Source organism: Cupressus sempervirens, chromosome 3, assembly GCF_028749045.1.
Source record: "Cupressus sempervirens isolate cs-2001-9-10 chromosome 3, ASM2874904v1, whole genome shotgun sequence".
Taxonomy (NCBI): Eukaryota; Viridiplantae; Streptophyta; class Pinopsida; order Cupressales; family Cupressaceae; genus Cupressus; species Cupressus sempervirens.
In genome coordinates, this window is record NC_143120.1 from 240,830,962 (window position 1) to 240,858,932 (window position 27,971).

Sequence of the window (27,971 nt, forward strand, 5' to 3'; positions counted from 1 at the left end):
TTCAACAATATACTATTATATTTAAAATCATTGGCTAATAAAGACATCCATGGGTAAATCCCAAACAACAGTAAAAACATATATTATACGTCTTATCTTTTAAGATGCAAGGGCATCCTTCAAACTCATTTTTTTATTGGTTATTTTACAGCATTTGTCATCTTCTGAGGGCCAATACGCAAACTATACAACCCTGAAATTTAAAGCTAGGTCCCATCTGTCAGTGTACCAAACATATAACCTAACATATCCGTGATTGGACCCATTTCAAATTCTTAATTGGGTCATCTCTAACATACAAACTGTGATGATAGTGTAACTGGATTGAGAATTTTCTACATCTCGATGACACTTCTTTAACAGTGATCCTTGAATGTTAAGTTGGATTAGCTCCCTAAGTTAGAATAACAGTTTTGTGAAGCAGTTACAAATGGTTGGTAGAGAAGTTAAAACACAAGAATAAGACACTTCATCCACCATAACTCACAATAGGCGTTAAGGGAATATTTTTTCAACCCACAGCCACAGTGTCAGAATGAGTATTTGCTTCCAATGCCAAATGTGTTTTACTGGTAGATTCATGTACCTCAACATCTCTCTGCTCATTTCTTTCGCTAGAATTTGAATTGGACAATTTTGATGCTACTTGAAGGTGCTCTTTACTTTCTGTTTGAATGCAGTGTGATTCTATCTTTGTAGAAGACATTTTATCTAATTCTGCTAGTGCACTTTCTCCTAGCTGATTCCTCAGGTGCTCCTGTGTCACAATATCCTATGATGTCAGTATCTCTGTATATTGAAATAAACAAAGTAGTTTACATGCTATATCATGAATAGATAGATATGCTACCCGTAGCAATGCATTGCTTGAAGCAAGCCTTTTCATTTCCTCTTCCACATGGGTCAATTCACTTTTCAGTGCCATGTTTTGAGCAGATAATACATCAACTTTTGCTGTCAATTCTTCACACTCGGCCTGAATCAGACAAATGAATATCAGAATAGCACAAAGATTCAAAAACCTCTTAAACTTCCCATTAGTTTTTGCATAAAACCTGCCCATTAGTTGACTTGTAGGTCTCTAGTTATGCTAAAGTTGTTTCACTTCTCCTCACCAACACCTATTCCTCCTTTCCCTCTTCGCACTTTGTCCCAGAGTTGAAAAGGATTTACTATGAAAAAAAATTGAGGTAAAATTACCAGATACCTGTTTCCGTAACCGAGAACGCCTGGCAGACTCTCGATTGGATTGCTTCCGTCTCAGCCTCTTTAACTCCCGTTCATCCTGTTGACAACTGCATTTTAGCATAAATACATGGCACACTAGCTGTTGGAAACTTGGAAGTAAGTTCAACAACAAAGAGAAACAGGAATCCATATAAATTAAAATTAAATGGCACCTACCCTGGGAAAGAAAGGGATCCAAGAAAATTACATAGATACTTTATATAAATAAGATATTAAAAAGAAAATAGAAATATTAAGCTGGGAATAATAAAATAATTCCCGAACTTGTTCTTATAAGCAATTGGGACAAATCCTCAATTGTTGAAAGATTTTGCAGTAACATCCCTACAATTATTAAATCATAACGGTCCTACAATAGAATACATTTAGAGATGGCAATGGTGGTGGAAGCTGATGTTTACAAAAGGATTTTGATGTGACCTCTCTGTAGTATCATTATTTCCAAAAGTGTGAGTATCCCTTGAGCAGTAATTTCAGCTATTCAATTTATGATTGGCAGTTGATATAGGTCCAGGCAGAAAAATGGTACCTACCAGTCAATAGATGCTCTCTTCAGCTCATCTTTGATTGGCATGGCTGCTCCTGTGGGTCGTGAGAAATGTGGTGGTGGGACAGATGCTCATACTAGGCCAGGGAGAGTCGCATGAGATTGCTGGTCAGTGGGAAGATGATGTTGGAAAAAATTACTACATACATTGAGCATGAGATCTCTAATCCTGATCTCAGGGATGAACAACCTAACTGTAGGACCTTGGTAACCAGATGGATGGCATCCCCCTTGTTGGCACACGACTCAACGACAAAACTTTTTCTGGATCCTGGTCAATCCTTGGGGCATCAAAATGTGTTCAATGCAGCTCAGTCTCATAGGCTGTGCCACGATGCTATCCTTCAAAGCAAGTGCTCATCTACTCCATGATGATAATGCCGATATTAAAAAGCACATGATATAGGTCCAGGCAGAGAGATGGTACCTACCAGTCAATTGATGCTCCCTTCAGCTCATCTTTGGTTGGCATGGCTGCTTCTGTGGGTCGTGAGAAATGTGATCGTGAGAGAGATGCTGGTGCTAGGCCGGGAAGAGTCACAGGAGGTGGCTGGTCAGTGGGAAGATGATGTTAGAAAATGTTACTACATACATTGAGACTGAGATCTCCAATCCTGATCTTAGGGATGAACCTGGCTGTAGGACATTGGTAACCGGATGGATGGCATCCCCTGAGTTGGCACATGAATCAATGACAAAACTTTTGCTGGATCCTGGTCAATCCTTGGGACGTCAAAATGTGTTCAATGCAGCTCAGTCTCATAGGCTGTGCCATGATGTGCTGTCCTTCACAGCAAGTGCTCATTTACTCCATGATGATAATGCTGAAGTTTTCCATGACTGTTATCTGGAACCATGTCATGAGGTAAATACAAAGCAACACAAAATACACAAAAATGTTGAAGCTATGGCAAGGGCTTGAAAAGCCGAACTGATCTTTGATGTTGAGTTGGATGACTGTAAATGCTGTAAAAATGTGGAAATGGTGGACTTGGTTGATCTCTCTCCTTCAAGAGCCACTAAATGTGTAATATATTTGGATGAGCAGGGGATGGCTCGTGGGTTGCATAATTTTCCCACCCTCCCCATGACTCTTTGGTACTTCGGGTCTAGTTAGTGATGATAATGTTTCCACTTACCGTTGTTTTTATATGAGAAGTTTTTTGAGCTCTGATGGGTGCACAGTGGTACAATATGTCTTCTGGTGAACCCTCTTAGACTTCTGACTATATATATATGTGAACTGCTCCTTTAAATATAGGGTTTACTGTCCTGGATGGGTGAAGACTACCTTCAGTTCCCACCACATGAGCTGAAGGTTTTTCTTTTGTCAGGTTTATACCTTGATTTGTGGTTTAGGTGGAAAGGTATTCTCATTGAGAAGGACCTGTTCAGCTCACTACTGCCAGCATTCAAGACTCAAAGCTCTTTTTATTGGCACCTAGGTGTCTCACCTAGGTATACGAGCAAAAAGAAATATCACAATAAAAAATGTCGTGCAATTGAATGATGATTTGTTACAAATTCTGCCTCATACCAGAAAATATATTTGTCTTAAATGATCATTGAAAATCAAAGCACACATAATGTTACATTTTTATTCATGAATTTGAATTATTATAGTTCCTTCTGGATAAAATTACATTATTTAAGTTCAGAAAATTGTTCAAGATTTTAAGAGTATCAGCTATGTTACCGGGAACATGACCCTGCCTGTCAAACCTCCATCTCCAAGCCCGTGAGGTGTTTTGGGGACAGAACTGTAACAGAAATTAACTTAATACCGACACCAACTGTAATATCCCTTTTGTAGATGCCCTGGTTTTTTTGTCTCTAAATCACAAATTCCAAGTAGACAAGAAGTAGAATAGAATCAGTAACCTCGTGTACCTAGTTGAGATCCTGCAACATGTTAGGAAATTATAATCCACAAAATAAACCTTCCACATTAGAGACATTAAAGCATATAGATCATTTCAACTCGCGTTGGAAACACTAAATATAAGATGCATTTTGATTATTGATGGAGTTCAACAATAGGAGAGCTAGGATAAGGAGCATATTACAGTGCCATAAATCAACCCTAGGGTGTCTTAAATCAATCCTCTACCCTCTTGGACATCATGTGGCTCTTCCCACCCATATTAGGAGTTGTGATCAATGAGCTTAGATCCAATCGATTCCAGGCCCAAAAGGGGATTTCATCCCTCTCATCCATCATGTGGCACATTATCATCCATTTGATGGGATGTACATTGTGAGGATTCCTCAGCCATTTGATTCCTCTACCATAGGCGCAAGAGTGGATATCATCTGTCTTGACCATCATGTGGCACTTTGCCATCCATATGAATGAGTTTACCTAGTGAGGAGTCCATAGCCAATAAATTCCTCTATCCTAGGCCCAAGAGTGGATCTGATCACTCTTGGCCATCCTATGGCATGTTTCCATCCATACAATGGGTTGTACCTAGTGAAGTGTCCATAGCCGATCAATTCCTCTACCCCTAGGCCCAAGAGCAGATATCATCCCTCTTGGTCATCACATGGCACCTTGCCATCCATATGAGGGGGTGTACCTAGTGAAGGATCGCATAGTCATTCCCCTAATCCATTTCCACTCTTATCCTTATTTAAGGGTCCCAGTTACAAAAGCTACAATAGGGTGTCCAGAGCATAGTTGGCATACTCGCCTGTAGTCGGAATAAAGTAACTATTGTACTTAGTACTTGTTAAAGCTTAATTGGGTTGGGTAGTTAGGAGGTGAGGGAATGCATCGATTGGTTTTCCCAACCGACCGACCCTTCTATAAGACTTGGAATATTGTCAATGTACGGACAGTGTTTTCTATATGAATAAAGTAAACCATTTCCTCGCCAATTGCTATTGTAGTATTAAGGTACATTCTATGTTTTGCTTTATGTACATATCAATTGCATTATTCTATATCATTTGTATTACTCTGTGAACTTAAGTTGTATTTCCATTCTACATTTTTGGCATCATTGCCTAACTCCGAACTTGGAGGTCGACAAGATGGAGTAATGGGAAGGCCCTTTCTACCACTTATACAAGTAACAAATAGTGACGGAGAAGTGGAGGAAATAACCAAGGAAGATCACTGACACGCCATCTAGTGAGAGCATGGGAAGTTGTGGTCGAACAGTACATACAAAGGGAAGCCTGTGAGAGAACGGTTCTTGAAGGTGCAGTATGCAACGAACTTTCAATGCCACCAGCGGTGTACAATCTACTTGGACAAATTCCTCGCCTATTGCCATGCAACTTGTAACATGTGGAGGAAGAAAGAGTTGAAATAGAAAGGGAACGAAGGAGGCAACAAGTACTCCAATAGGTTGATGAAAGGAGGACATGGGAATGCAACTTAGAGGAACGTGATAATCCAAAGAAGAGAAACAGACACTAAACCAATTCATGCCCCTGATTCCAAACATCGTCTCTAGCAACAGCAAAAGACGTCGTAACTTGAAGGGAGGTCAAGGGAATTCCACCAAAATCGAAAAGGGGTTGATTGAGCATACAATCAAAGGTATAGCCAATTTGGTTATCTCGGAGACACTAGGAAGGAAGTTAGGGCACAGAAATCCAGAGATACCTACACGAAGAGACCTCCGACAGGAGCAAAGCCCCGAAGAAGAGGATACTTCAAGTAATTAAGAATCAAGCTCCTCATCGAGAGGGAACTTCTAGACAAGAGGAAGTGTTCCATCTGGAGGAAGTGTTCCATCACGAGGTAGTATTATGTCGGGAGGAAGTATTCCATCTGGAGGAAGTGTTCTATTTGAAGGAAGAGTTCCATCGAGAGGACGTATTCCGCCAGGAGGGAAAAAGCCCAACATAATAGCAATAAACAAACAAAAATTGCCAAGGTTCATAGGAGGTAGCTCGGAGGACCCCATGTGCCATTGTAAAACATGCATAACCATATGGCAAGCCAACAGAGAAACTGACGTAGTTGAATGTCTAAAAGCTTTCCCTGCCACACTAAGGGGTATAGCCATTGACTGGTATACCGATCTGGAGGCAGGAAAGAAAAATACATGGACTAATATCCGCACAATCTTTAAGGAAGAATTCACTCCTGAGAGACGATGATGAAATAGTAATGGAGATTTTTGACACAAGGCAAGGGAAGAGTGAACCTATTAAAGCCCACAGTAGAAGACTAAAAGAGCTAATAGGAAAACTTGACAACAAGCTTGCGGATGGACTAAAGAAAAGATGATTTATTGAAGGATTAACACTGTCCCTTAGGAAAAAGATGAAAATAGTCCCACCATCAACCTTTGGGGATGCATGTACTCGCGTGATGGACATAGGAAGCGAGAGCAAAACTTCCGAGGCAAGAAGGCATGGAAGCACGAGTGAAAGTTTAGAAGAAAGCAAAGATGAATCCAAAACCATCCAAGTCCTGAGAAAAGACTTGAGGCGATTAATGAAGTGGCAGGGAGTAAGGAATAAAAAAGAGAAGGGAGAGAACTCTGGTGAATAAAAAAGAGACGGGAGAGAACTCTGGTGCACCGACTATGAAAAAGACTTAGAATATTGTCAATGTACGGGGAGTGGTTTTTGTACGAATAAAGTAAACCATTTCCTCGCCAATTGGTATTGTAGTATTAAGGTACATTCTATGTTTTTCTTTATGTACATATCAATTGCCTTATCCTATATCATTCACATTACTCTGTGAACTTGAGTTGTATTTCCATTCTACATTTTTGGTGTCGTTGCCTGAATTCGAACTTGGAGGTCAACAAGATGGAGTAATAGGAAGGCCCTTTCTACCACTTATACAAGTAATAAATAGTGACGAAGAAGAGGAGGAAATAACCAAGGAAGATTGTTGACACGCCATTTGGTGACAGCATGGGAAGTTGTGGTCGAACAGTATGTACAAAGGGAAGCCCGTGAGAGAACAGTTCCTAAAGGTGCAGTATGCAACGAACTTTCGGTGCCACCAGCAGTGTACGATCTACTCGGACAAATTCCTCGCCTGTTGGCACGCAACTTGTAACATGTGGAGGAAGAAAGAGGCGAAACAGAAAGGGAACGAAGGATGCAACAAGTACTCCAATAGGTTGCTGAAAGGAGGACAAGGGAACGCAACTTAAAGGAATGTGATAATCCAAAGAAGGGAAACAGACAATAAACCAATTCATGCCCCTAATTCCAAACATATATCTGAGGCAGGTACCAAGAGAAGAAACTGAGGAGAAAGTCACCTTGAGGACACTACGTCTCCAGCAGTAGGAGACATCGTAACTTGAAGGGAGGACAAGGGAATTCCACCAAAACCCAAAAGGGGTTGATTAAGCATACAATCAAAGGTGTAGCCAATTTGGTCATCTCGGAGACACCAGGAAGGAAGTTAGGGCACAGAAATCCAGAGACACCTGCACAAAGAGACCTCCAACAAGAGGAAAGTCCCAGAGAAGAGGATACTTCAAGTAATCAAGAATAAGGCTCCTCATCGAGAGGGAATTTCCGGTCAGGAGGAAGTGTTCCATCTAGAGGAAGTGTTCCATTAGGAGGAAGTGTTTTGTCGGGAGGAAGTGTTCCATCGAGAGAAGTGTTCTATTGGGAGGAAGAGATCCATCGGGAGGACGTGTTCCGCCAGGAGGGAAAAAGGCCAACATAATAGCAATAGACAAATAAAAATTGCCAAGGCTCACAAGGAATAGCTTGGAGGACCCCGCGCGCCACTGTAAAACATACATAACCATATGGCAAGCCAACAAGGAAAATGACGTAGTTGAATGGCTAAAAGCTTTCCCTGCCACACTAAGGGGTATAGCCATTGACTGGTATACACAATGATTAAAAAGTAATAGAGATTTATGACACAAGGCAAGGGAAGAGTGAATCTGTTAAAGCCCACAGTAGAAGACTAAAAGAGCTGATAGGAAAACTTGACAAGAAGCCTGCAAATGGACTAAAGAAAAGATGATTCATTGAAGGATTAACATCATCCCTTAGAAAAAGGATGAAAATAGTCCCACCATCGACCTTTCGAGATGCATTTACTCGCACGATGGACATAGGAAGCGAGAGAAAAACTTCCAAGGCAAGAAGGCATGGAAGCACAAGTGGAAGTTCAGAAGAAAGCAAAGATGAATCCAAAACCATCCAAGTCCTGAGAAAAGACTTGAGGTGAGTAATGAAGGAAGTGGCAAGGAGTAAGGAATAAAAAAAAGGAGGGAGGGAGCTCTAGTGCACCAACTATGAAAAAGGCGGCCATACAAGAGGAGCATGTCCAAAGAAAACATTTTGTGAGATTTGTCAGATACTAGGGTACACAATTAAAGATTGTCCCTACAATTCAAAACATGAAGCACTCAAGTATTCTTTACCCAAGGAGAGAAATCTACACCACCCTCCACCCCTCCAAAGAATACAAATACAGAAGCCTCACTAGGATACAAAAATAACAGAAGAGGAAGTAATAATAATAGCAATAACAAGTTACAACACACCACAGCAAGCAATCTAGTATGATTCTAAGGGGAGACATATGATCTAGTGTAGAAGGTGCAATGAATGGGGACATTTTGCATGAGATTGCCAAGACGGAGGACAAAATGGAGGAATGTTGCATAAATGGTGTGGGCCAGGCAATCATGAGGATGCGAATTGCCCGAGATAGAAGGGGGTAGATATATTAGACATTGAAGATCTAGAAGGCAAAATTCTTGTGGTCACGAGGATGCAAGCCAAAAAATTAGCCTATCCAAATGTTACTACGGAGATGGAAAATTTTCAGGAAGCAAAGGAGGACATTCAAGATAGCATGGGAGAGGAAGGGAAGACATGGCCAAAAAAACCTACTTCAAGCAGGGGTGTACCGAATATTGCGAGTCAAGTACTGGAAACCATCATCTGTGTGAAAATCGTTGATTTATTGAAAACATTACCCCAATTGCAGGTAGCATTAACATGGGCGGTAAGCCTAAGAGGGGCAACTTCTAAGAAAGAGAAGGAGAAGCAAGGACAGAAAACAATACCCTATTCACTATAGGAACGGGGAGAACACCAGCCATAGTAGAAATGGAGATATTAGGGTGCAAGCTTTCAAATACTATTATTGATGGAGGTTCCGACGTAAATGTTTTACCTAAAGAAACGTGCAAGGCAATAGGAACCCCAACTCTGGCCACCTACATTTCAACTAGTGGGAGGGGACCAACATGGAATTAAGACTATAGGGACCTTGATGGGACAAAAAGTCATAGTTGGTACTCTAACAATTTTTCCATAATTTTGTGGTTATTACTTTAGAGAAGAATGGGTATGATGCTTTATTAGGAAGGGGATGGCTGGTTACAGCAAAAGCCACCCATGATTGGAAACAGAAAACTCTATCTATTGAATCAAAAGGAAGAAACTACATCATAGACCTAAAGAACCAATCAGTAAGTCAGAAGAACCAGTCAGTAAGTCAGAACATGGCATCACACTCGAAGAGGGAAGACTATGAAGGACCAAAAGAGGAAGGAGTGCTCAAGTTGGGGGAATACTCAGATGACGAAACAATTTCCCTTAATGGATTATTCCACTGGCAAATGGGAGACTATGAAGTTTTCCACACAAAATGTAATATGTTGCAAATACAAGAATCTGAGTGGGAAGAAAGATACCCCCGGAGGGGTACACAAAGTATAAAGAAAATGGGACAATAAAGTTATCTACTCTAGATAATAAACCAATAAAAGACCTCGTCAACGAGTCTAAATTAAAAACATACAAAGAAAGGAAAAAGCGGGTCCCTAGTTATTTCATAAGTACGGAAGGAGAAAGTTACAAAGAAGAAATAAATCTCCACCCTAAGTCTTATAAAGCCATATCAACACATACTAGAATCATAGCCGTATGAAGGGAGGTCAACACCCGTATGAGGGGAATAAGTACAGACGGAGCAATCACAACCGTATAGAGAGAGGCCAACAACCATACGAGGGGAATAAGTACAGATAGAGCCAACAAGAGGAGGGCACTAAAGGTCATACAAGGAGTCGTACAAGACAAGGAAGTAGAGGTCGTATGGAGGGACACCGTACAAGAGACCAAGTGAGTCGTATGGGAGGGAACAAGGGTTTAGGTGAGGCACAGTTAGTCGTACAGAAGGTAACAGGGGTTGTACGGGCACAATCAGTTGTACGGAGATAACAAGGATCATATGAGCACAAGGGCGTATCGTATGAGAGGCAAGCAAGGCAATACGAAGGAGCACGCAAAAAGTGACAATGTCATACAAGGGCAAGCAGCTGGGCACAAGAACATTGGAAAGACTATCATATGTGTGGCCAAACTTTAGCCGATCATACGGAGAGTCTCGTTGTACGAGCACAACTGTACGCCTATTATAGTAGCTTCCTAGAGTTACTAGGTTGTACACAGATGGGCATCTCCAGGGGATGGTCAAGTGTTGCAGTACCGGCAAAGGCGTTATTCGGAGAGATAAAAACACGTATGGGATATTCACAGGAGAACACAATGGCTACATGGACAAACAGATTTATTATTCGTAATGGTTGAGAACAACCACCACCTCTCATGGAGACCCTTGCAGCTATGGAAGTTGCCTTTTGGCAGACCTTCTTGAAACTCCAACAAAGAAAAAGCTTGTCTATATGGGAGCTAGAAAGACAAACTCTTCAAGAGAAATCAAAGAAAGTTGCCATGGAGCAGGGCTGGAGGATAGAGGAAACTGAGTTGGAAAGCAAGATAGCCACAACAGAAGCAAAGAAGATGGATGCACTAAGGGTACTACAAGGTGTTCAGACAAAACAGAAGACAATTGAACGTGACCTACAATGGTTACAGAGAGCTCCGAGTACAAAAATGTCTTCCCATCCCTTTTCTTAAAATCAAAGTTTTGTTTCATGTTCAACTGTTGTCCAGATAGATGTAGTCGAAATAAAGTAACTATTGTACTTAGTACTTGTTAAAGCTTAATCGAGCTAGGTAGTTAGGAGGTGAGGGAATGTGTCGGTTGGTTTTTCCAACCAACTGGCTCTTTTATAAGTACTTGGAATATTGTCAATGTACAAACGATGTTTTTTGTATGAATAAAGTAAACCATTTCCTCGCCAATTGGTATTGTGGTATTAAGGTACATTTTATGTTTTGCTTTATGTGCATATCAATTGCATTATTCAATATCATTGGCATTACTCTATGAACTTGAGTTGTATTTCCATTCTATATCGCCTTTTACTTGGTGAATTTCTAACACTTGTCAAGTTTCTCAGCTAGGCGAGTTTTTTCGCCATTAACTCACAAATTTGAAAACTTGAGCTTCGCCAACAAATCACTGAATAATCACTAATCGGCAAATTTTTGAGTTTTAAAGAAAACTTATTCGCATGCGCAGGCCAGCAAATAGGCCAAAAAAGTTGATTTTTTCAACACCAGTTTTCTATTGTGCAATCAGAGGCTTGAGGAGGGAGAGAAGAAGGGTTCCAAGGTATTCCTCGAGAGGACTAGACCCCCTATCTTTTCTGCTAGTAGCGCTGGAAAGAGGAAGATGTGATTGTATTAATGTATTTACTATTTAGTATTTACTTCTAGACTTCTAGTTTGACAGAAACTATTTACTATTTTGCTTCTTGCCATCTGCTTTCTCATGAGAATGTGATTTTGTACCCACTATGCATTTATATATATCTAAACTCTGCTTGTTTCTTTTGTGTTCTCTTTAATTAACTCATTAGATGCATCTTCTCATTGAAATTTGCAAAAAAATGTATTATGAATTAAATTTTAGCATTTTTTTAAGATTCCGAAGTTTTTTATTTTAAATGGCGAAGTTTTTCTCGAATGAACTTTTATGGAGCTTGGCGAGTTGTTGCCGAGTCTGAGTTTTGCAACCATGGTCCACAACACCCTTTTTGTCTAAGTCCAAGGGCGGGGAATTCCTTGCACTTCCTTGGCCTCATGGGACAATTTGTGTGAGGTAACGTACGTAGAAGAGGACCTCAAAACAAATTCTCCCCTCCCTATTCTCCTTTCCTAACCTTACCATGTTTAATGTCTCCTTATGAGAATAAATTAATTGACTAAAAACCTAGAAAGATTAGAAATTCACATTAGAAACAATATGTTAGATAATGTTTTCGTCATGCATACTAAGCATACATCTCACGCATACCATCATTGAAGAGGTATGCTAAATCTGCAATAAATAGTAATCTCTGATCTGATCCACCTATGTGCCTAATTGCTGATATTTGGTAAACTGATCTGCTCTTATCGATCAGTGCTTGGGATCCTTGGTTTCATGCATTCCTTGAATGCTTATCCTTCGATGCATATACCTCTTCCTTCTAGTGGAAGAGTCGCGTCTCTTCAATGAATGGACATTATTAATAAAATGACTTCTCCTAACTTAATCACATCTTTTGAGGATCAGACTTGCTTCTAATTATAGTGGCTGCCTGTAGTGGTAATTATTGTTTAAGTCACTGCTTTAAGCATATCAAGAGTTTCTGTCAAGAGTTTGATGTTTATTGACAATTTTCATGCTGCATTCGTCATTTGTCATAGTCACTGCTATAAATAATAATGGTCATTGCTGCTGCCTCTTAGCAGTCTAATCATTGTTTTTGTTTATGCTTTATCACTGCTTATGCCTGCTTTTCAACTAAAAATAGTTTCTTCTCTTTCCTGCCCTTAACTCTATCTCAAAAGTCCTCTTTTATACCCTTTACTACCTTTCCTTGAAAGAAGGCACAATGTCATCATGGATCAGCCATCTATACAACTAACTCCTAAATAAATTTTTTTTTTTTTTTTATCAGGTCGTCTCTCACAGTATTGCTTAGGGTTTCATTTATTTTATTTTTAATGTTGCTTTTTCCCTTGGTTAGCTCCTCATTGCTCGGCGGGGTATGACACTCCACCCTTCCCAGAATTGCTTGTCCTCGAGTAAAGTCAAATTTTCCCAGGTCTTACAAGGTGAGTGTCCCTAAAGTAACCCTTGGAGATTTGTCATCCTTAAATCTTCCATTGGATGTTATTAACTTCTGCTGCACAATTCTGATATTAACTCAAGGCATATATCTTTGTCTTTGTTTCCATTGTGAGTTATCTCAACCAATGAATGGGAATTTGAAAGGTTTGTAATTTAAGACAAGTTTTCCCTCATCAATTGTTATCATAAGAAACTGTGTTGGTTGGTCCTACGGATATCTTCTTAAGTCGTAGCAAGAGTGTGCCTTCACAGATTAAGATAAGAATTAGAAGCATGACACACATCAATGGGCCTTAAATGCATCAAATTCATATTTTTTTGGTTCAATCTAGTTTCTCTCATATTCTAGATCAACCAAAACTGAAACCAGGCACATAGCTACAAAATGAAAACACGAGAGTAACCCTTGGAGATTTGCCATCCTTAAATCTTCCATGCGATATGATTAATTTCTGCTGCAAAACTCTGATATTAACTCAAGGCATATATCTTTGTCTTTGTTTCCATTGTGAGTTATCTCAACCAATGAATGGAAATTTGAAAGGTTTGTAATGTTAAAACAAGTTTTCCCTCATCAATTTTTATCATAAGAAATTGTTTTGGTTGGTCCTACAGATATCCTCTTAAGTCACAGCAAGAGTGTGCCTTCACATATTAAGATGAGAATTGGAAGCATGACACACATCAATGGGCCTTAAACGCAACAAATTCATATTTTTTTGGTACACTCTAGTTTCTCTCATATTCTAGATCAACCAAAAATGAAACCAAGCACATAGTTACACAATGAAAACAGGAAGTATACACACTAATACATGCAGGCACAAAGCATGCATGTATTGTTCGATCCTTCTCATTAACTAGAACATAGTCATTGATTCATCTTTACACTGCAAGATGGCAAGATCAATATTTTGATGCCACTTATAATGTCCCCCTTTTATAGATGCCCTAGTTTTTGTGCTCTAAATCACAAATTCCAAGTAGCCAAGAAATAGAACATGATTTACATCATGCACCCTGTTGTGATCCAGCAACTTGTTAGAAACTCATAATCCACAAAATAAGCCTTCCTCACTATAGACGACATTAAAAGCATAAGATCATTCAACTAGGATTAGAAAGATTATTTAAAAGATCTATTTCATAATAAATTTATTGGAGTTCAACAATAGGAGAGCTAGGATAAGGGGCATATCAAGGTGTCTTGAATCAATCCTCTGCCCTAGGCCCAAGAGCATATGCTATCCCTCTTGGCCATCATGTGGCCTTTGCCATCCATTTGAGAGGAGCCATAGCCCATCACTTCCTTTGCACTAGGCCCAAAAGTAAGTATCAATCCCTCCTGGCCATCTTGTGGCACTTTTCCATCCATATGAGGGGGTGTGCCTAGCGAAGAGTCCATAGCCAATCAATTCATCTACCCTAGGCCCAAGAGTAGATATCATCCCTCTTGGCCATTACGTGGCAATATTCTATCCATGTGATGGGGCGTACCTAGTGAGGAGTATTATTAATGTTTTGCCCAAAAATAAAGATAAACAACAATAAAAGGTAGAATAAAAGACACAAGAGATTATCTTGGGAAAACCCTTTCACTTGAAGGGAAAAACCCAGCCACACCACAAAAATATCCCTTTTATTGATAATAAAATATATTTAAGTACAATGCTTTCCACTTGATGTCATAAATATAAAGAATTGAGAGACTCTTCATAACACAATTGAAGGTCTCTTCAATTTCTAAAACAAAGTCTTCATATTTCCAAACACGTGCCTCTTCACATGATGCATGACACATGTCTCCTGCTATAATAAATATTATCTCAAACAAATATTTTCTCCAATTGTAAACACAATAAATAGAGATTATCTCAATTTCAATATATAGCAAAATCAGAGATAAAGATCTCTATTGCAGCTACAATCTTCAACACTCCCCTTAGCAAGAGAGAGATCTTTAGTATGGAAGGCACACATAGTTGCAACCAAAGATGTCAATAGTAAATTCTCATCACATAGATTCTCATTAAAACATTGTTACCTTGACATAAGATTATTCACCATAGTTACTTCATAAGAGCATAAATTCAAGTCATTAAGTCATGCGCATGACTTCTACTATGCCTACTTGAAGAGGGAGGTACCTACTTGTAGAGAGTGGAACACGGGCTTTCACCTCAGACTTCTCCCAGAGAAAAATACATTTCCACCATGCCTACTCACAGAGGGTGATGCACCATGCCTACTCACAGAGGGTGGTCCACCATACTTACTCGCAAAGGGTGGAACAAGAGAGATTGCACTTCAAACTTCTCCCAAAGAAGAATACATTTTCACAATCCACCTTACCTACTCACAAAGGGTGGAACCGGGGATTTCACCTCAACCTTCTCTCACAGAGAATAACTCATTAACAAGGGATTTCCCTTCGAACTTCTCTCACAGAGAAGAACTCATTAACAACAAGTATAAGAATGGTTGAGATTCTCTCTCGACAAAGACTCCCTCTTAGCAAGGACAAATTTGATCATCACAATAAGATAGCTGATTTCAATAAGCTTGCAAAGAATTAAGTGTCTCCCTCTCTCTCTAAATATGGTCTTCCTCTTTTAATGAAGATATATATCATCAATCCCATGACTCCAACCAGCATTCTCATAATTATTAATCTCTCATCATCTTATTGCTTATTGATGCGTCCTACAATCGAATAATACACTATCCCCAAGAATATAACAAAAAATTCAAGATCTATACTCAAAGGTATAAACATAGAATACTTACCTCATTGTAGTCTAGTTTTCCTCAAAGTTCTTCCAAAGAAGAATGCATTTCCACCATACCTACTAGCAAAGGGTGGTCAACCATGCCTACACACAGAGGGAAGAATGAGAAGCTTTCACCTCAAACTTCTCCCAGAGAAGAATACATTTTCACCATGCTACTCATAGAAGGTAAATCCACCATACCTATTCATAGAGGGTGGAACAAGGGATTTCACCTCAAACTACTCTTACAGAGAAGAACTCATTAACAAGGGATTTTTGCTTGAACTTCTCTGACAGAGAGGAACTCATTAACACCAAGTATAAGAATGGTTGAGATTCTCTCTCATCTAAGACTCCCTATTAGCAAGTACATATTTGATCATCACAATTAGATAGCTGATTTCAATAAGCTTGCAAAGAATTAGGCATCTCCCTCTATCACATAACCTCCCTCTGAAGTTGAAAAGTTTTCCTTAAATATTGTCTTCCTCTTTTAATGAAGATATGTATCATCAATTCCATGACTACAACCAGCATTCTCATAATCATTAATCTCTCATCATCTTATTGCCTTTTGATGTGTCCTGCAATCAAATATAGGAGATCAATGTCATACACTACCCCCATGAATATAACAAAAAAACTCAAGATCTATACTCAAAGGTATAAACATAGAAAACTTACCTTTTTGTAGTTTAGTTTTCCTGAATTCGTGCAATTTTCCTCATTGTTATCAAAAAAACTCCTTTTATAGATACTTTTCCGAATTTGAATCCTTCATACAAATCTTGTCATACCGATGCCAAGTATCATCTAAGATAGTGTCATGCACAGGTCTCCAAAATCATTACTACTACTGATATCTCCAAAGAATACAAATAGCATCTTCTTGTCTACATCAGAATTATGAAGAAAACTTGTAAAGCATAAAGACCACCTCATCAACATGAAAGAAAAACAATACTATAATATGATTTTCTTTAGGAAATGTCTTGCCTTCTCATCAGTTTCTAACAAAACTGAATTTTCTTTTCAAAATAATCTCACCAAACACAAGACAATTGAATCAAAACAATAATATATGATTGTGATAAAGAAACTGATACAAATGATAGTTATCCTCTTCTATCCAAAATTGTCGTTAACTTCGACAAAATGAAGTAACACTAGTCATAATATACATTTAAAGAAACATAACAATAACTGACGGAGAAGAGAATCCACTCTCTTTACAAACTTCAATCTTGACCAAGAATGACATGTGCCAGAAAACATATGAGCTGATTCTATAACAATGATAAAGTGGATACTACCAAAAATACATAACTGTCGAAAACAATAAATACTTATAAATTCAAATGTGATGCAAACAAAATTACTTGCCGCAAAGAAGAGTAATTTTCTGCAAATAAAAGAGTAATCAATGTCAATGGTAGAAGCACAATTGGAGAAATTTCAGCGACCACAAGGAACAAGAGAGGAGAACACTGAATGTATCATGTTGATAAGATAGAACCCATGTCAAGAGGTCACTCAACATTATAAAATAACAATGACAGCAATATCAAACGAGAGTGGTGAAATTGAGAAAGGGCAACACTCCATATGATATCCTTCAAGAGACGATAGCAAATACCACACATAAAACAACAGTAGGAACATGCCTGAGACCTGAGAAAGGAGTTTTAAAAGATGACCCACGCCTCCTCTTAAGTCAGACATGTGATACCAAAACAAGAGACCCAAATAATAAACAATGTTCCATGAACAATAAAACACTTGAAGGATAGAGAAGCGACATCAAGACCAAAATATATCCTTAAGACAAATGCAAACGATTTACTAAAATCATCATCAGTAACATGATGCAACATAGATTCAATGTCAAGAAAAATGGATACAAACACAATTTTGGGTGTTAGGAACCTGTGTGTTCCTTCTGTTTATTTTGTTAGAGTAGTGTTGTTGGACGCATATGCTTTGTAAGTCGTCCCGTGAGTATATTTTATTATCCCACATGCATAGGTAGTATTACTTTTCTAGATCGTACTCAGTATATAAGAATAGGTTGAGGCCCTTGATGGGCACGGACGAATTTATTGTATTGAGCTTGCTCAAAGGAGGTTACCCCCTCGAAGTGGCCTGCGATCAGTAGATTCATTCTGAGTTCTGCTATCACTTTGTATTCTGTTATTTCGAGCATTCTCACGATATTGCTATAAGGAGGTTCCTCACATTGGGCTAGCACACAAAAATGCAAATGAGATGAAGGAACATCGATACATACGATACATGCAAGAACAATAGAGATAGAATGGAGAAACAACTCCCAATCAATTGCAAACAAAATCAAATATATAACCAAACTATCATCACAATTAGGTCTTAAGCAATTAAACAAAGATAAAACATAATTAAAAAAATCTTCTGAGTCTAAATATTTCAACATTCTTTCATGAGTTATTATCCACCTTGCTTTGATACCCATGTTAATGTTTTGCCCAGAAACTATAGATAAACAACAATAAAAGGTAGAATAAAAATGCACAAGACACAAGAGATTATCCTGCAAAAACCCTTCTACTTGAAGGGGAAAACCTACCCACACAACAAAAATATCATTTTCATTGATTATAAAAAATGTTCAAGTACAATGCTTTCCACTTGATGTCATATATATAAAGAATTAAGAGACTCTCCATAACACAACTAGAGGTCTTTTTAGTTTCTGAAAAATAAGTACCTTCATATTTCTAAAGGCATGCCTCTTCACATGATGCATGACATGTCTCTTCATATAATATTATCTCAAATAAATATCTTCTCCAGCTGTAAACACAATACATAGGAATTATCACAATTTCAATATATAGCAAAATCAAAGATAAAGATCCCTACTGCAGCTACAATCTTCAACATACATAGCGAATCAACTCCTCTACCCTAAGCCAAGAGTAGATATCATCCCTCTTAGCCATCCCGTGGCACTTTGCCATCAATATGAGGCAGTAAACCTAGTGAGGAATCTTGTAGTCATTCCCCTCTTCCATTGCCACCCTTATTCTCCTTGTGATTAGACTAACATAATGATCAACCAGGTATAGGCTTGAGGAAACTACAATAGAGTGTCTAGAGTGCTTTTTCCTTCTAAACCCAAGGGCAAGGCACTCCTTGCACCACCTTCACCTCATGGGGCAACATGTCAGCACAATGAGGTTGCGTACCTAGGAGAAGACAAATTCTACGTCCTCGCACTCCTTTCCTAACCTTACCATTTTTTATCGCTTACTTGGGAGAATAAATAAATAGATCAAGAATCTCAAAAGATTTAGCCATTGGGATATTGCTATCAAGATTTAACTATGTGATTTTGAGTCAAACTCATTGACCCATGTTTCATGAGTAGTGATTCAACATGAATCCATCTCCATGAGAATAAATGGAACACTTAGCACTCATTGGATCTAGGTGATGCTCACAGGGGTGAAGCACCAAGACTTCCTAGGAGGTCACCCATCCCAGTACTACTCCAACCTAAGCGCACTTAACTACAGAGTTTCCTCCATGGTTAAACCCAAAGCTTGCAACCCCATTTGCAAAACCTTCACCAAGTGTTGTGGCTTATGAACCATTCATTAGAAAGCCCCTTGAGCTCATCAATTGATAAGTAGGAGATAATTTCCACAGCAAGTCAAATTGTGATATTGTTATTAGGATTTAACTGTGTGATTTTGAGTGAAACTCATTGACGTTTCATGAGGAGTGTGATTCAACATGAATCCATCTCTCATGAAAATAAATGGAACACTTAGCACTCATTGGATCTAGGTGATGCTCACAGGTGTGAAGCACCGAGACTTCCCGGGAGGTCACCCATCCCAATACTACTCTAGCCTAAGCGCACTTAACTACGGAGTTTCCTCCATGGTTAAACCCAAAGCTTGCAACCCCATTTGCAAAACCTTCACCAAATGTTGTGCCTTATGAACCATTCATTAGAAAGCCCCTTAAGCTCATCAATTGATAAGTAGGAGATAATTTCCACAGCAAGTCAAATTGTGATATTGCTATCAGGATTTAACTGTGTGATTTTGAGTCAAACTCATTGACCCATGTTTCATGAGTAGTGATTCAACGTGAATCCATCTCTCATGAGAATAAATGGAACACTTAGCACTCATTGGATCTAGGTGATGCTCACAGGGGTGATGCTCACAGGAGGTCACCCATCCTAGTACTACTCCAGCCTGAGCGCGCTTAACTACGGAGTTTCCTCCATGGTTAAACCCAAAGCTTGCAACCCCATTTGCAAAACCTTCACCAAGTGTTGTGCCTTACGAACCATTCATTAGAAAGCCCCTTAAGCTCATCAATTGAATCACTACTCATGAAACATGGGTCAATGAGTTTGACTCAAAATCACACAGTTAAATCCTGATAGCAATATCACAATTTGACTTGCTGTGGAAATTATCTCCTACTTATCGATTTAGCAATTCTCATAAAAAATAATATGTTACATAACATCTTCATCGTGCATATTAGCACACATCTCATGCATATAACATTGAAGACGAATGCTATAGTCTACAATAAATAGTAATCTCTGGTCTGATCCGCCTATGTGCCTGATTGTTGATGTCTGGTAAGCTGATCTGCTCTTATGGATCAGTGTTTGTGATCTAATCTTAGTTTGATGCCTTTCTCGAATGCTTATCCTTCAAGACAAATACCTTTTCCTTGCAGTGGATGAGTGTGTCTCTTCAATGAATGGACACTAAAAATAGCGACATCTCTTAATAAATACTTTGCATCCATATAATGAAGTGTACCTAGTGAGGAATTCATAGCCAATCAACTCCTCTACCCTAAACCCAAGAGCATATATCATCACTGTTGGCCATCATGTGGCATGTTTCCATCAATATGAGAGGCTGAACCTAGTAAGGAATCACATAGCTGTTGTGTTCTTCCATTGCCACCCTTATCCTCCTTAAGATTAGAGCTGCTTAACATAACGGTGAACTAAGTATTAGTCTGAGGAAACCAAAGTAGAGTGTCCATAGTACCCTTTCCTTCTAAGCCCAAGGGCAGGACCACCTTGACCTCATGGGACAATCTGCCACCTAGAAAAGGACAGTTTCTCCCTCCTTGTACTCCTTTCCTAACCTTGCCACGTTTGATAGTTTCCTTAGGAGAACAAATAAATTAATTAAGAATCAAGAAACATTAGGAGTTCAAATAAGAAATAATATGTTAAATAACATCTTCATCATGCACACTGCCGTTGAAGAGGAATGCTATATAGTCTGCAATAAATAGTAATCTCTGGTCTGATCCACCTACGTGCCTGATTGTTGATGTCTGGTGAACTGATCTGCTCTTATTGATCAGTGTTTGTGATCCTTAGTTTAATGCCTTTTTTGAACGATTATCCTTAGATAAATATATCTCTTCCTTGTAGTGGAAGAGTTGTGTCTCATCAACGAATGGACAATAATAATAAATGACATCTCTTAATAAATACTTTACATGCGCTTCTTAATTGCAAATTTTGAGAATTGGACTTGCTTCTAATTATAATCACTGCTTTTAGAGGTGGTTATAGTTTTAGACTTTTACTCACTGCTTTAAGCACATCAAGGATCATTGTCAAGAGTTTGCTGTTTACCGATGATCTTCATGCTGTATTCATCATTGGTCATAGTCACTACTATAGATAACAACGGTGATTGCTGCCTCTTGTATTCTAATCACTATTTCTATTTAATATTTATCTCTGCTTATGTCTTCTTTTCAAATTCAATTTTATTTTTCTATGTCCTGCCTTAACTCTCTTATATATCCTCTTTTAAACCCTATCCTACCTTCCTTTGAAAGGAGGTGCCATTTCATCATGGGTCAATTGTTTTATTCTCAAATTAGGTCAGCTCGCACCATATTGTTTAGGGTTTTCATTATTTTATTATTATTAATTTCAATGTTGCTTTCTCCCTTGGTTGGCTCCTTATAGCTTGACGGGATTATGACAGCAGCAACTTTAGTGTAACCTTGATTAATATACCATGATTAAGGTTTATAGTAAAATGATATATAAGTTATAAACAGATATTATTAACAGCAATAATTAGGTTTCTGATTTCATTGTTCAAAAGCGTCAAACCCTCAAGATTTTGATATGGTGGTACAGTCAGTTATTATTGTCAGTTGCAAAAGAGATTAAAGGTACATTTGCCATGCTCTAGTACAGTATGGTATTAAGTGAGAATTACAAAGAAAAGAGTTTCTTTTCTGAATGTGGCTGCCATGCAGGTTTCTGTAGACACCACTCAACATCATTTTAGCATTGTCATGTTCTACTGCTGTTCAGATACTTGAGAAAATTTTGCCTTTCTCTTTCTCTGATTGTCATTCACAAAACACATCCCTTGCCATCCCATTGTCCCCATCCCAGATGCACCATTGAACAAGTATGACTGACGTTATTGCTAATTTAATATTACATTCTACTGTGGCCAAATGCTCTTACATGCCAAGAAAAAAATCATTTCAAGTAAAAAAGATCAGCAAGCATGCTTAGAAAAACACTTGCTTACAGAACCAATTTGCAGGAAAACTGCCAAGAAATATCATCTACAAATATTGAATTTAGTTATGAAATATAGCAGCAAGCATTCATTCTATTGAAAATTTGATGAAGGAGTCGCACAGGAGACAGAGAAGAAGTGGAGGCATATATGAGGGGGGATTGAGGGATTGAGATACCAAACTGCCTGAGACTCATCCAAAGGAAGGCCAAATAAACTGCTAAACTTCTCAACTGCATTATGAATTGCTCTGAACACACAGATACAATTCTTGTGCGCATAAGTGCATAATTGCAAACATTACAAATAATATAAGTTTAGCATTTTCTATAGTTGAATCTTAAGCTGCATACCTGAACCCATAGTTCAGAGGGCAATCCATCACGGCCTGGAATTAGCTGAGCGTTTGTTGGAACTATTGTTGATATAATAGGAGCTGTTCCTCGTCTTCCTTTTACAGGAGCAACAGATCCTGCAGTGGTAGCATTCCAGAAGTCTACACCAATATTTAGATTTGGCATAGGTAAGCTGACTGCTAGCTTTTCTGCTGCAGGTGTCATTGGTACTATTGCACCCCTGTTTGCAGACAATTTAACTTCTCCAGCTGGAATATTCATGTCATGTTGACCTGTGCCTTTATTTGTAATAAAATAACAAGTCATTAATGATTAGTGATAAACCTGTGTCAATTGAATTACCCAAGTAACCAGTAGAAATGAAAACTCATCCTTCTCAAAGGGATACATTTCATTATTACCAAAATTAGTTCATCCAGAAGGCTGTGACTGCTTGATAAGTACAAGTAGTATTCGTGAAAAGACATCAAGCGTGGAAAATGAAATCATTAAAAAAATCAGAAATAAGTGTACCATTCATGGTTAGGGATTCAAAGCTTCTTTTCCTCCCAGTTTCCAACCCCTGAGACATATCCCGAAAAGAAAGCAACATCTATGTTAAAAATGCATAACAGCACAAGGGTAGTTGCAAAAGTAACCCAAAAAAGAGAGAAAATAAAGAGATCAGCTTCCATGCAATTTTGCACAAGAAATACAAAATAAATTTTCTTACATTTTGTGAATTTCCTTCCTCACTGCCGTCACTTGAACCTTCACTGCCGCTGTCCCCACTGAAACTGGCAGTTCTATTTAGATCATTAACATATTAAGTTATAAACATTAGGTAGGAAAATGCGAGTTGCCTGGAACAGGAACTAAACATAGGTAGGAAAATGCGAGTTACCGAGAACAGAAACTGATTTATATGGAGTTATCTAACCAGCATCCTAGACCTTCCCACTGATTATTAAAGTTAATAAGTTTTTCTAATTTAGCAATCTTGAATACATACCTTTGTGATAAGGCACCATTTGCATTAGCAGGTGCTACTTTTCCACCCTCTCCTTTACTTGTAACTATTTCAAGCTTTCCCAAACTTCCTTTTACCCTCTTCATTGAATTCCGTCCTTTACCTCCCAAGGACTTTGTCTCTGCATCAGTACTTTGTGCAACTGAAGTCTGTTCACAGAAAGTAAATATCAAATTTCCAATTAAGTTTCTTAAAAGATTAAAACATTAACAACTGAGTGCCAAACATTATTAAGATCATTTTCCATATCATTTCAGTAATTACCATTACAGCATCTGTAGGATTGCCATTTGATGGGATTCCATATTGAGTGTATGTGTGTGCACCCTAAAGTTGCAATCAAGATCATAATGTTAGAAAAGTTAGGACAGTAAAATAGACCAGATGTCCACCAAAAAAGGCCAAAAATACATGCTAAACATTAGGTGTCAAGGGAGTGAGCATCCCCTTCATTATTGACTTACCTGAAAAGACAAATTACATAGACAGATGCATACTTTCAAATTATAAGTATTAAAAAATTGAAAACACAAGAATGACAAAACTCAAGGTATTCGAACTTACAGGAGGTACTGATGGATGGCCATAAATTCCTCCAGATGGATACACAGCAGCATAGGGAGGATTTGTTCCATAAGGTGGCATTAAAGGCTAAACCAAGCAAATATACCACTCTAAAATATTAATTAAAATCTTCAATTGGATTCTTCCATAATGTTTGGAATACAACCCGAAAATGTTTATTACCTGACCTGCCCACATGTATGGATGCGGTGTTGGGCCAGAAGCAAAATAAGGAGCTGGTGGTGGGGTGACACCTGGACCATAATATGCCTACACATGAAGCATTTTTAAATTTTTTAGACAGCTTTAAGGAAAATACAGTTACTGCAAAATTTTACCTATCCGGATTTTTAAAGTTTATAACTTTTATTGAGAACAAATACAATAACCCATATATGCTATATATGACAAGAATTGGAGATGAACAAGACCTGAAAAGAAGAGACCCAATCAGGATATGCAGGTGTACCAGCCTGTTGTTCCTGTAAATGCACAAATAGTGCCATATTTACCTTATGAATACACTGTGGTGGAAATGTATCTTGACCGGACAAAATAGTGATTCTTACCTGTGGTGTTGAAGATGTCTTCCCACACTTTGCCTGTGTTCCTCCTTCCCCTCCTACCTGTGGTGTGGAAGATGGTTTTGCAGACTTTGTCTGAGTTCCCCCTTCCCCTCCCATAGCCAATCCCAGTAGAAACTGACTCAAAAGCTGGGGAAATAATATATAGGAACACAAACCCTATACTTGTCTTCTCAATTGCCTATTGTCTAAAAGCCGCAAAAAGAGATGAAGTATTAGAGATCCACTAAACACTATCCATAAATGTAAAAGACAATATAACAAGCCAAGCAATATACATGTATTTCTGTCATCTGTCATCACACATTTCTATCACAAGGGTATGGTAATAAACACCCTTTGGTTGCTACAAAAGCCCTAGCATATCATAATAATTAGATTGATAATTAACATAACATTAAGCACCAGGTTAATACACTGCAAGAAACATACAAACTTGGAAAACTATAATAACCGTAAATGAAGAACAAAAACTAACAAACAAGCTACTAACAACAAAAAAGCAGTTGGAGAAAGTATAGAACTGATATTCATTAAATTATCTCATACAGATAACTAATTACAGAACTCTAGAAATCCAAAAATAGATGGGCCACATGTAAAAGACTTAGTAACTATTTGTTGAAGCTTTAAAACATACATTTTCATTATGTAATCATTCCAACCTAATAAAGCACACAATTGTGGTTTACTAGTAACATTCAAGGTTTGATTCACTCTCTGCCAATGCCAAAACCTATCACAACCCAGCGGATCAATGTTAAAGCACCTATCAGTGCCAGTGAAAAGACGCAGTTATCCTTGTCTGACAAGAAAATAGACATAATCTAACATTGAAATTGTTATAAACCAGAGATTTTGTAGGCCCTGGCTTCCTGGAAGTCACCAAAAGTAATGCCTAAAGCCAAACAACCATGGATTGCAGAAGAACACTAACCTAAGTATTCTGTATAGAATAGTAAAAAATGTTGTGCGAAAAAATAATTTAAATTACAAAGGCATCAACAGATAGAAACAAAGTCCACCATTTGTTTCTTATATGGGGAAAACGCTTCAAAAAAAGAGAATCTCAAACAGATGATTTTAAGAGGCAATCACCCATCACACAGATGGGATACAAATCACAAATTGTAATTTCAAGATTCCTTTAAAGTGATAAGATTTTATATGATTATTGATGTTATACTTTGCACCCCATTGATTCATTATCATAGTTACACCACCCTGGGGGACGGGGGGACGGCGAAACAGGGGGACAAGTTTCCGGGACGGGTGGACAGAGGGGCCTTAATTTGGGGACGGCGGGGGGACGGTGGGGGGACGGCGGTAGGGGACAAGAGGGGTGTATATATCTATGCATATGGTATTTAAAAATGTTAGTTATGAAAATATGTATTGCAATATAGGATGTAAAGATGTAAAAGAGTGAATACTTGAAACATTGCATTGAATTGGAACATCGAACATTAAACATAAATAGTTGAATTTGCAAATAGTGAATAGTAGGATGTCCCCCATCCTCGGTGAAGGTGGTGGAATCTAGTGGCACCGCTGGGGACGGGGAGACGGAGTCCCCAGGTCTCCGGTGCGTTGAAGTCTCCGAGACGTCGGGCAAAAAAGGGGGGGACGCGTCCCCGTGTTACTATGTTCATTATGCTCCCTAGAACACAAAGGGATTATATGACTTGCATCTTAACAGATAGATATTATACGCAAGACCAACCAGAGAATTTGAATTATATAAATTATATCAGAAACTTTTCAACTCCAAGATACGCCCAAATTGTTCATTCCCAGTATTTCGCCTCATAAAAAGTGATACATGCTCTTACTTCCTCTATCATTGTTATCTATTATCAAAACAATCTACCAAACCATCAGAAACCACCTAACAAGGGCAGGTAAAGAGTCAACATGGTAATCTGTAAGGATGGGGCTTAGTGGCAAGATGGAGCACCGATCACAGTAAAATGGAGCTCCCAACCTTAACCTAATCTCTACATTAACGTGCTTAATTGCCTTTCAGAAAAATCCATTATATAAAAGACAAGCTGAACAGGTGATTGGTTAGGACACTCTTAAGCAATGAATGGACTAGTTTTACTTTCTTTGAATGTAAGTTGAAAATTATACAGTGCGATAATTTATATCATCCCAGAGACATAAAAATGGAAAGAATAGTGTTATTCGTAGACATCAACAAGGTCTACAACTCCAGAAATTTACCACATCTGGAAGTGAAACTCTCGAGTTGAAATGCATGCAATGAATCTCGCTATACCTGAACACCAACACCGTCTACCATTTCTAGGGTTTATCGAATATGAAAATCAAACTGCCGTAGTCAAGTACATACACAATTTACCCCAAAAAGTAACCTTTAATCCTACCTACAAAGGACAACATCTATCACTCAAAGGGTTTACCAAATCTGAAAATCAAACTCCCATAGTAAAGTGAATGCCAACTCAGATTTCAAAATGCAATGAATCCCTTTATTCCTACACAGCATATGCCACTGCAAAGGCTTGCCAAATATGAAAGTCAAACCGCCATAGTAGAGCACATACCAGATTAGTTACAAAAATAAATAAATTCCATAAATTCAAAATTTTACAAAATCCGAAATAAAAACTCCCACGCCACCAAAACAACTTAAAGGGAATGAATCTCTTTATTCCTAGACAGCAAAAACATCTACCACTTCAATCGTTTACCAAATCTGAAAATCAAACTCTCATACTACAAAACATGCAATGCAATTCCTCGTTAATACTTCGGGTAGACACCCAAAGCCATGTCTAAAGCAAATTTTGTCACAGACTACCAAAATGAACCATCTGGGTGAAAAGCCAAAAGAAGCGCATGCAGACAACAACCTGTGTGTATCAGTATTAGCTCATAATGCATGAGAAAGAAACCCAAAGTTTAGGCCATACCATCATAACAACTGAAACAGTTCAAACCAACAACAAACTGAACTGAAACATCAGGAAGATTGAAAAGAGGAATTACACATACCTGGTTACAAAATCAAGTCTCTCAGAGCTCTGGATCCTTGCTGGCAATGATGGCATAAAGCAATTGGATAAAGTGATCTGAAGGACTAAACAAAACCCACTTGGAAGAAAAATAAAAGTTTTACTTGGAAAAGCGATTGTAAGATACCAGTTTTTACTCCTCCAAGGAAAAGGCAAAAAAAACCCAAGACTAACTGCCCATTAAAATCGTTGCAAAGATTGGTCTAGTTAAACCTAAAACAGATCATGAGAAAAACAGAGAAGCAAATTCATCTGACTCGCCCACTTCATCACC

At 38.4% G+C, this 27,971-nt stretch overlaps 1 protein-coding gene across 8 annotated transcripts; it reads right to left on the reverse strand.

Moving 5' to 3' along the window:
- Positions 1-27,971, reverse strand: LOC149565755 (bZIP transcription factor 1-A-like). Of its 8 annotated transcripts, none has more exons than XM_089819244.1 (13): positions 27,678-27,971; positions 24,642-24,844; positions 24,504-24,554; positions 24,261-24,342; positions 24,073-24,159; positions 23,773-23,835; positions 23,491-23,657; positions 23,212-23,269; positions 23,013-23,061; positions 22,497-22,777; positions 1,208-1,285; positions 851-976; positions 1-757 (listed from the first exon to the last, which is right to left on the reverse strand). In XM_089819244.1, exons 4-13 carry the CDS (start codon positions 24,333-24,335, stop codon positions 512-514), a joined length of 1,230 nt encoding a protein of 409 aa, XP_089675370.1. In that variant the 5' UTR covers positions 24,336-24,342; positions 24,504-24,554; positions 24,642-24,844; positions 27,678-27,971; the 3' UTR covers positions 1-511. The 8 variants fall into 8 exon arrangements, with proteins under 8 accessions (XP_089675370.1, XP_089675369.1, XP_089675368.1 ...); XM_089819243.1 differs by having other exon boundaries at positions 23,212-23,275; XM_089819242.1 differs by having other exon boundaries at positions 23,212-23,284.

Coding starts and splice junctions, on each gene's coding strand:
- LOC149565755 (XM_089819238.1), bottom strand. CDS start 24,755: ATGGGAGGGGAAGGGGGAACTCAGACAAAGTCTGCAAAACCATCTTCC. Junction 23,285..23,490: donor AATGGTGCCTTATCACAAAG/GTATGTATTCAA, acceptor TGATCTAAATAG/AACTGCCAGTTTCAGTGGGG. Junction 1,286..22,496: donor CCTCTGAACTATGGGTTCAG/GTATGCAGCTTA, acceptor AGTTGTCAACAG/GATGAACGGGAGTTAAAGAG.